Source organism: Colletotrichum acutatum (genome assembly GCF_030867785.1).
Source record: "Colletotrichum acutatum strain CBS 112980 chromosome Unknown BDZ83scaffold_51, whole genome shotgun sequence".
Classification (NCBI taxonomy): Eukaryota; Fungi; Ascomycota; class Sordariomycetes; order Glomerellales; family Glomerellaceae; genus Colletotrichum; species Colletotrichum acutatum.
This window is the reverse complement of record NW_026849045.1, coordinates 1-9226: the sequence shown is the minus strand read 5'-3', so window position 1 is coordinate 9226 and position 9226 is coordinate 1. Positions and strand designations below refer to the sequence as shown.

At 54.6% G+C, this 9226-nt stretch overlaps 4 protein-coding genes across 4 annotated transcripts; 2 read left to right on the top strand and 2 right to left on the bottom strand.

The window, feature by feature from the left end:
- Positions 1–238: 238 nt before the first annotated feature.
- BDZ83DRAFT_622688 (ras family protein) lies at positions 239–1401 on the top strand. Its single transcript, XM_060508341.1, has 2 exons — positions 239–556; positions 607–1401. The coding sequence occupies exons 1-2, from the start codon at positions 401–403 to the stop codon at positions 1192–1194; spliced, it is 744 nt and encodes a 247-aa protein (XP_060364509.1). The 5' UTR covers positions 239–400; the 3' UTR covers positions 1195–1401.
- Positions 1402–1617: 216 nt separating this feature from the next.
- On the bottom strand, positions 1618–3964 carry BDZ83DRAFT_578611 (dolichyl-phosphate-mannose-protein mannosyltransferase; the record flags this gene model as incomplete). The annotated part of the gene is made up of 3 exons (XM_060505145.1): positions 1618–2261; positions 2316–3750; positions 3827–3964. 3 exons carry the CDS (start codon positions 3962–3964, stop codon positions 1618–1620), a joined length of 2217 nt encoding a protein of 738 aa, XP_060364508.1.
- Positions 3965–6507: 2543 nt separating this feature from the next.
- Positions 6508–8404, top strand: BDZ83DRAFT_578517 (CHY zinc finger protein; the record flags this gene model as incomplete). The annotated part of the gene is made up of 2 exons (XM_060505131.1): positions 6508–7497; positions 7556–8404. 2 exons carry the CDS (start codon positions 6508–6510, stop codon positions 8402–8404), a joined length of 1839 nt encoding a protein of 612 aa, XP_060364507.1.
- Positions 8405–8697: 293 nt separating this feature from the next.
- On the bottom strand, positions 8698–9226 carry BDZ83DRAFT_622680 (mitotic-spindle organizing gamma-tubulin ring associated-domain-containing protein). The gene is made up of 3 exons (XM_060508340.1): positions 9077–9226; positions 8928–9005; positions 8698–8863 (listed from the first exon to the last, which is right to left on the bottom strand). The coding sequence occupies exons 1-3, from the start codon at positions 9155–9157 to the stop codon at positions 8792–8794; spliced, it is 231 nt and encodes a 76-aa protein (XP_060364506.1). The 5' UTR covers positions 9158–9226; the 3' UTR covers positions 8698–8791.

Genomic DNA, 9226 nt, shown 5'->3' with positions numbered 1-9226 from the left:
GCAACCCCCCCCCCCCCTCTTAGTGCCCAGTGTCCCCCCTTGTCAGACGTGAACTTCTGAACACGTGCTCCGATAACCGACAGCTGTTTGAAGCTTTCCAACATCAGACCAACCGTCAACAACCAACAACACCACCACTGCACTGCTAAACCACACCATACACGGTCCTCCTCCAATCCACCTCTTCGAAACCATCCATCACCAGCAGAAACGGTCTCGCGGGCCAGCCGAGAGAGACAATCGAAGAAAAGGGGCAAAAAAGCACAGCTATCTATCTGTCTGGTTCATCAAAGCCAAGGAAGCGAAAACCACAGACCTCTGCATCGAACCTCGCTCACGCGCACATACTTCCTCCATTCTCCCACTTCACGCACAAAAAAGCCACAGACCGCAAAGGGCCATGTCGTCTCCACCATGGGACTACATCGCTAAACTCGTCTGCATCGGCGACTCGGGCTGCGGTAAATCCTCCCTCACCATCCGCCTCTGCGAGGGCCGCTTCTCCCCGCACCACGACGTGACAATCGGCGTCGAGTTCGGCTCCCGCATCGTCCCCGTCGGTCCCCCAAACACCCTCCCTCCCCCCCTCCGGCCCCGGAACCCAAGACGAACCCGGACGGCAGCGCATCCTCCACCGGCCTCCCCGAACCCCCGCGTATCTCAGCAGCAGCAGACCAAGGGCCCCAGAAGCACATGAAGCTCTCCCTCTGGGACACAGCCGGCCAGGAAACCTACAAATCCGTCACGCGCTCCTACTTCCGCGGCGCCAGCGGCGCCCTCCTCGTCTTCGACCTCAGCCGCAAGCAGACCTTCCAGCACGTGACCGACTGGCTCAACGACCTGCGCCAGATCGCCGAGCCCGACATTGTCGTCATCCTCGTCGGCAACAAGGCCGACCTCACCCAGGGCGAGGACGGGGACGGCAACAACAAGCGCGAGGTGACAAAGGTCGAGGCCGAGGAGTGGGCCAAGAGAAACGGCGTCTTCGAGTACGTCGAGACGAGCGCCAAGAGCGGCGAGAACGTTGAAAAGGCGTTTATGCGCGTCGCCGAGAGGATATACAATAACATCCAGGCTGGGAAATACGACCTCAACGATCGGAGATCTGGTGTCAAGGGCCCGAGTGCGGGGGGCAACAAGCAAGTGAGAATAGGAGGCGACGCGAATAAGGGCTCCGGCGGCGGCTGTTGTTAGATGTGCCGCGAAACGAGCCAAAAACAAAAGCATACACGAGAAGGACAGTGATACCCAGAGGACCATTAGCAACAGTTTTCTCTTCTTCGTTCTTTCGCATTCAGCAACCCCCTTTGTACTACTACTTTTTTTGTAATTATAATGTATGGTCAATGGGCTGGTCAATTCACGACGAGAGAAAGAAATAGTAGGAACAAGGAACAAATTTCATATTGCATTATGTACGGAAGTTGCTATCCCGTCAACTTGGGCTTTCCCAAAGCTCAAAAGGCCCATCTTGCCACCGTTTTTATCGCCCATATCCGTACACAGAGAGAGTTGTGGGTAGAAAAGCCGCGTCATGAAAACCTCGGCCGTTCAAGTACATGATTCCCCGTGGAGGAATCGTTCTAATACAATCTTTGGCTTGACTCTTTGTCAGATTTAGTCAGAGATTCTCCAGCTGTCGAACCACTTCAAGTAGCTGTACTGCTTGTTGTTACCCGTCATGCCGAAGCAAATGGGGCTGAAGAGGATGTAGAGACCAATGATGGTGGCGTACAGGACGCCGTACACTCCGTACTGGAAGACCTGGTTCTTGTTGCGAAGGAACCAATCGGCCAAGAAACCAAAAGTAAGGATGGCGAAGTACAGCGCAGGGTAGTAGTGGTGGACGTAGGTGACACGGGCCATGACAACGAAGGGAAGGTAGTGAAGAAACCAGCCAGCTACGGGATACAGTCCCGCGTAGTGGATCTGGTCAATCTCCTTCGAGTTCAGATCGTTGTACCCGCGTTGCCAGCGGATCAAGTACCAGACGACGACGAGCCCGAAAACACCCAGGCCGGCGGTGGAACCCCAGTAGACCAGAGGGTTGCCGAGGAGGAAGTACTTGACAATGTTGTCGTCCCAACCACACATGCGCAGACCAACATTGAGAATGGGCCACTGCCACCATTGAGAGGCCAGGTCGTCCTGCTTATCGGGATCGGGCACAAGAGCGTTGTTCGAGGTCATCATGGCAACATTGAGATGGATGAAGTCGTGGAGGAAGGGGGACTTGTAAGAGCCAGGGTCACCAGGGGGAACTATGCTAGTTAGCAAGCTAAACAAGACAGACCGGATTCATAGCTTCAACTTACGCTTCTCGTTCCAGTGTGCCTCGACGTTCCAGTGGGTGTACGAGTCTCTGGGGTTGTTGGTCTTGGTGCAGGTCACCTCAATCTGCTTGAAACCCCACTGAGGCAGGTTAACATTGCCAGCGCGGAGGTAGCAGCCAAGAACCGGGTGTCTCAAGCGGAACGCCGTCGTCAGCGTGCGGATTCTGCTGCGGTCGCGGGAGGCGACATCACGAACGACCTCGACAGTCCAGTGGTCCTTGTCGTCGCCAATAGTCAAGTTGCCGTAGCTGGAAACTTCCTTATCGGACTTGGTCATGGGTGCAGCGATCTCGTGGGAGTGAAGGTTACGGCCGGTCTGGGCGTGGATGAGACGGATCGTCTCGCCGTCGCCAATGAATCGGGGAGGAGCTTCGGCGTCGTAGTCCGCGTCCGCACGGTTGGGGTAGAAGAACCAGTCGTTGTTGGCATCCTTGTGGTGGTAGCAGGTGACCTGCTGCTGAGTAGAGCCCTCGGGGTAGGTCTGGACGTGAGAGTGCAAGAGGCCACCACCGTATCCCATGTTCTTGATGGTCGCGCGCGATCCGTAGGCGATTTCCAAGGGGCTGTTCTTGCCGACCTCGGTGCCCTTCAAGTTTGCCTGGAACAAAGAGCTCATTTGCGCATCACCGGGACCAGTGTGGTCCAGAATGGCAAAGTGGAGGGCGAAAGAGAGCATGTAAACCAGGAACGGGACGATGATGAGGCCAACGACGCGAGTGACAACGTGAGCGCCCAGAGTAGTGACGGGCATCTTGGTGTTGCCGAACTTGGTCCAGAGGTCCTCGATGGTGTACAGGCCGACGAGGGAGGTGACGAAGAGACCGACGAGCTTGACACTGCACACGCAGCCAATGCTGAGGCCAGTCATGAACAGCCAGAAGAACCACTCGGGCTCGAATGCATCATTGCGCTGGTTGTGGAACTTGGCCCAGCAGAGAACAGTCGCGACAGTACCGAAAAGCAGCATCGAGTCGAGAAGGATGAAGCGGCTGATGGTGGTGTACGAGTTCTCGCAAAGAACCATGAGGGTGACAAGCCAGACAGCGGGACGTCTGAGGTTCAGCTCGCGGGCAGTGTAGTAGGCCATGGGGATGCAGAGGATGCCAAAGAGGGCGTTGAAAGCTCTCATGAAGGTGTAGTCGACATCCTCGGGGTATTTTTCTCCAGACTTGAACTCGAAAGATCCGTTGTAGCCAGCGAGAACACCGGAGAGGCCAACGAGCATCTTGCCCAAGGGCGGGTGAACGTCGAAATAGTATTCATGCTTGATGTAGTGAGATCCGAACTTTCCAAAGTGGGCCTCGTCCCAGGTAACGATGTCGCTGATGCCAATCCTCCAGAGTCGGGTGAAGATGGCGACGGTCGTGAAGATGACGGGGGCGATGATGGCCTCCCATTGATCGAGGAAGGAGCTCTGCTGAGGAAAGAGATGAGCGTCAGTCCCCGAATCAGTGTACAAAAGCCAGTGCTATTGTAGAGAGGGAGGCGCTTACCTTCTTGACAAGCTTCTTCTTGTCGTCGATTTCAGGGGCAGCCGTTATGGGGACGGACTGGCCCTGGGGGACGGCTCGTCGTCTGACGCCATCGCCCACGTCCGCGCCGGACGCGACAATGGGCTTCTCGGTAGCCATGGCTGTTGGTGAGACCAGTCAGCAAACGGAAAGGCGGCGTATGGAATGGGTTGGCCGGGAGTAGAGACTGACTCTCGAAATGGGATGACCGAATGCGTTGAAGAAGGCAGGCTTCAAGGGGGGGTGTGCAGGAAGAGTGGAAGTCAAGCTCCAGGAACAGGAGCTCTGAGCTCCAGGTTAGTGATCGGACGAGTCAAGACTCAAAAAAAAACGCCCGGGGGCAAGAAAAAGTTGGAGAATTGAGAAAGGTGAAGAGAAGCCGCGCAAAAAGAGAATCAGCAGGTTTCTCTTGAGGCACAGGTGTTCCGCAAACCAAACCAGCTCATGAAAAAGAAGGTGAGGTCAGTCAGCTGGGGGGAAGGAGGAGAGAGAAAGGGAAAGCTGAGCGAAGGCATCCAGAATTACCAGGGAATCATGCAATTAATATGGAGGTGCCCTATGGCCAGGTGGGAATTTTTTTGGTGAGGTCTGAACTAAATCGGGAGGAGCTGGGAGCTGGGATTCTGGGAAGGAGAGAGCACCCTTCGACCCTTTGGAACCCCCTTGCGGCAACACGAAATAAATGCCACCTATGCACCAACAGACACGGTATCCCTCCCTTTCCACTCTGACCACACTTTACGCGAATCTCGTCCCTAGCAAGCTGGGTTCAATGGCCGTGATCTATTGGCTCAGCTGCCCTCAAGCGGCCTTGAGTGGCCTGGAAGCGGGTTTCCTACGCCGCATACCTTGGGCAGGCCGCGCAGGTCCTCTCGATGGAATGGCCTAAATGGCCCGGGAAGGACCCCAAATAGCCCCTCCGTTACCCCCTGCCCCCACAGGCTACCTTACCTTCCAGCTGCCTACCCCTGAGGTCCTACAGATGGGATCCCCACGCGGCTCTCGCTCTCGACGATCAATGTCAATGTCGATGGAACCTGGGATCCTACTCCTTGCACTCACCTTACTGTGCGTCTCGCTATATTCGGTTCCAGCATCGTGACATTCAACACTACGGATACATCATACCTATTCCCAACTCCCTTGCAAGGTACCATTCAAGGTCATACCTTATTTATACCTTACCTTACATACGGATACAGAGCAGCATCGTCATCTTCAGCCTGGCATCCAAAGCATCGGGAGCAATACAGCTTGGACGCACCTGCAGCCACCTTATACGGCGTTGATTTTCCTCCACAACCACTATGCTAGCACCATAGCAAAGACCAGACGACACGACACAATTCATCCTTTTTCTCTTTCCTTTCCATGGACAAACACAGAGGCCCGAACTACGAAAGATGCCAACTGCACAATGTTCTGTCTTCGTGACAGCTGTGGCTCAGACGTGGTTTCTGACTGCGCTAACCCTTCCGGGCCGCGCGATAAGCCCCCGCTTTCGGAGCTAACCGGAAATGCCAGTGCGCATCTTCCATTCAATCCCATCGGCCTACGGATACACGTACCTTAGAGACCATCGGCCGCGGTGTGGACTAGATCTCGGCGATTCGGGGAGTCGACGGCGGTGGAGGCCTGCTCCGTGCAGATTGACCGCAGATGCGGTGGCTCTCCAGTAAGGTTGAGCTGCCTCCGGAGAGCACAGCTGCACGGCACTAAGGAGTACTCTCACCGGTCGCCTCAACCCGAATCAAAAAGTGCTTTTACTTCTCCTGTCTTGTACTACGGAGCGCAAAGCCTTTCCCGGCATACCTACTTCTCATCCAAAGAAGCAAAGACCGGGAAGACCTGATCTGTCGCCGGGAGTCCGCCATCGCGGTGTTTCTTCAGAGAAAGAAAAAAAAAAAGGGGTCACTGCTTCTGCGGCCTGCCCACCTCTCTCACGGTTCACCTCAAGACACTGGACCAGTCACCAATCTAACTCACCATCGTCTGGGCGCGGCCCATCTGCCCCGCCGAGTCAAGCCTCTTTCTCTCTCACTCTGCAGCATGCTGAAGCCCGCATGCGGAAACGCCAGACAGGTGCATCACATGTCTTTTTTCGTCCCTACTCTCTAGTCCACTCCGTACTGTTTCCCCCCTCCTTGGCTGGTCCCGGTCTGATCCATAACATATTGTCGGCACAGACAATCGTTGCTAACAATCGCCCCATCGCGGTGCAAATGTACATGTTCCAGAGACTCTCTGACACCTGATTTGGACTCAAATCAAGCCTCAGGTTTCTCTTTCCAAAAGTAAACCCCCACTGCGTCCACCATTCTGGATCTGAACCGTCTCCGCCGACGCCGCCGACGAGAAAGAGCGGATTGCATTAGGGGTCTCGCCCGTCTTATGTCATCGCTCCTGCATCCAATCGTCCGGTCCCGTACCACATCTAGCACCACCGACCACCACCACCACCACACTACTACAACCACCACTCCGACCATTACTACCGCTACTTCAAATATCCTTCCCGCGGTGCCCCGACCATCCAATCCTCGCCTCCCCTCCTCTCGATCTCGTCGCCCTGGATGTAGCAGACCTCCCCTGCTGCGCGTCACTTTCTACAAATCCGGCTCGGTCCCCCGACTCACCTCTCCGCCGAAACCTCCTACCTCTCAATGTCGTCTCTGGTATCCGACTTCCTCATCAATCCGGTCCTCCGACAAGCTCGTCGCTTCTCTGAGATCTCGAGAACAACCTTTGTTTCCGAACGGGACTCTTCATCCGACCCTATCGCCGTCCCGAGCGACGTGAATAGTCCCGCAACTCGGCATGCGATTGTTGCGCCACCCGAACCCACTCCAGCACGATCACTCGACATTGCGACACTACCGCCGACCGTCGACGACGAGCAACCTCAGTCTCCGGCTCCCCTAGTTCAGAGCCCCTCACCATACACGATGGCCGCGATGCCACCTACAACACGGGAATCTCTGCCCGCCGACGACGGCATGGGTGCGATGCGAAAGCGTCTACTTGACATCCAGTCACAAGATATCGCAGCAGACGACAAGGCCCGGCTTATGCATGAGGCTTTGATGGAGGGTTACCGCAAGTCGCGAGACGCTCCCCGCCAAGGCAATGCGCCGGCAGCCAGCGTGATAGCAGCAGGGGAAGCATGGGAACAGTCAGTCCCGATTGCACCTCTCGAGTCGTTAAAGTTTTGGCAACATGCGATAGGAGAGCCCTCCTCGCCAGAAAAGTTTATTTTGACCGCCGACGATGTTCGGCCCACGTACGCGGCCGCAAAGCTTATAACGAGAGAAGAGCCCGAGGGTGCTGTGATTCTTGGCTGCCAACACTACCGCCGCAATGTCAAGCTGCAGTGCTCGACTTGCGCCAAGTGGTATACTTGTCGTTTCTGCCACGACGCAGTCGAGGATCACACTCTTGTCAGGAAGGAAACCAAGAACATGCTCTGCATGCTCTGCGCCACACCTCAGAAAGCATCAGACGTTTGCGTGAACTGCGGTGAGACTGCAGCCCGTTACTACTGTAACATGTGCAAACTTTGGGATGACCATCCATCCAATCCCATTTACCATTGTAACGACTGCGGTATTTGCCGACGAGGAAGAGGCATCGGGAAAGACTTCTTCCATTGCAAGGTAATTGAATGATCTGAAGCCAGGGGTTTTCTTTGACGGCCGCTAATATGTGCCTTAGAAATGTTGCGCATGCATCTCGATATCTATTCAACAGTCACACAAATGTATCGAGCGCTCAACGGACTGTGACTGTCCTATTTGCGGAGAGTACATGTTTACATCTCCCAAGCCAGTCGTGTTTATGGGGTGTGGTCACAGCATTCACCAGAAGTGCTACGACGAGCACATGCTGAGATCATACAAATGTCCCATTTGCAACAAGAGTTTGCTCAATATGCAGAGCCAATTCCGCCAATTAGAGCTGGCTATACTTGCCCAGCCGATGCCCCCTGAATTCAGGGACACCCGCGCCACAATCTTGTGTAACGACTGTAGCGGGAAGAGTTCCGTCCCTTACCACTGGCTCGGACTCAAGTGCGCTATTTGCACTTCTTACAACACGGTAGAAATTCAGATCAGCGGTGGAAGAGAAGAGACGCACGCGACACACGCCAACCACGTGCCCGTCACGCCGGCAGCAGTTACGCCGGCTCTTCTATCTCCTGCGCTTCCTACCCCCGTAACGGCACAAGCTGCTGCTCCGGCAGGAATGGACATACCACAGATCGGCAGGCGACGACATTCGTCTCATGCTGGTCCCGAGGCACGTCATCTGATGTTGGATCGCTTTGCCAGGTCAGCCTCGCCAGCAGTCACACCTGGTATGGCACTACCAAACGCAACAAATGTTGCCATCGAAGAAGAAGACGAATCAGAGAATGACATTCTCAACTTATGGGGACGGGGTCATGGTGACTCGGACAGCGACACCATGTCGACAGATATGGACGAAGAAGGCTCGGAGGGAGAGGACGATGACGATGATGATGACTATGAGAACGAGATCATGCTCATCGGACATCGGTAACCTCGGCTACGATGCAATCATGATTTAGACGATGAGGTGCATCTGCAAGAGACGGATATAAGATTGGCGTACTGGGAATTTGCGATGGTCGCATGGTTTTTGGACATATGGGTTCGTCAAGGTCATCGTGGGCATATTACTAGCTGGTTGGGTAAGGGTTAGTCGGCGTTTTTAAGGATGGCAGAACTTGTCAGCCTCGAATGGCACTGCTGGGTTCTTTCTCATAGCCTTCGGAAACTGGGCATTATTTAAGTTTCCATAATAGACAAAAATTAAAAATGACAAGCAACACAGAATGCCTGAAACGCCTATTGTCCATGATTCCCTAGCCTTCCTGCCCTTTGCCGTAATTTTCATAGCAGACTCTCCCAGTTCGAGACAGCACGCTTATTGACGCCTCCGCGATGCAATTTGGGCGTCGACCTCTTGGGATTCCTTTCTAAGCTCCTTCACAACGGTCTATCACGATGTCTAGTTAGTGTCATGTCTGCTTCGGGCTCGATGGCTAAAGTAATATTCTTACAGCAAGAGCTTCTGGGTTTACGCCATTCTCGATCATGGAGATGCAAATCGACAGGGTGCGGCGGTCCAGGTGGCAGTTCTGTTCACATCGTCATGTAAGCATGGAGTGGGATATTGAGAGGATGGTAGCAGGCGGGCGTCGCAACTGACGAGGATGGTAGAGATCTCATGCAAGATGTCGACAGCCTGCTGGGCCGCGGCCTGCTTCCCGCTTCGGTCGTCTGCAGGCATTTTCGTATGGTATTTATTGCTGGTTGTGAGATTGTATGAATGAGATAAAGGTCATTGAGTGAGCGGATG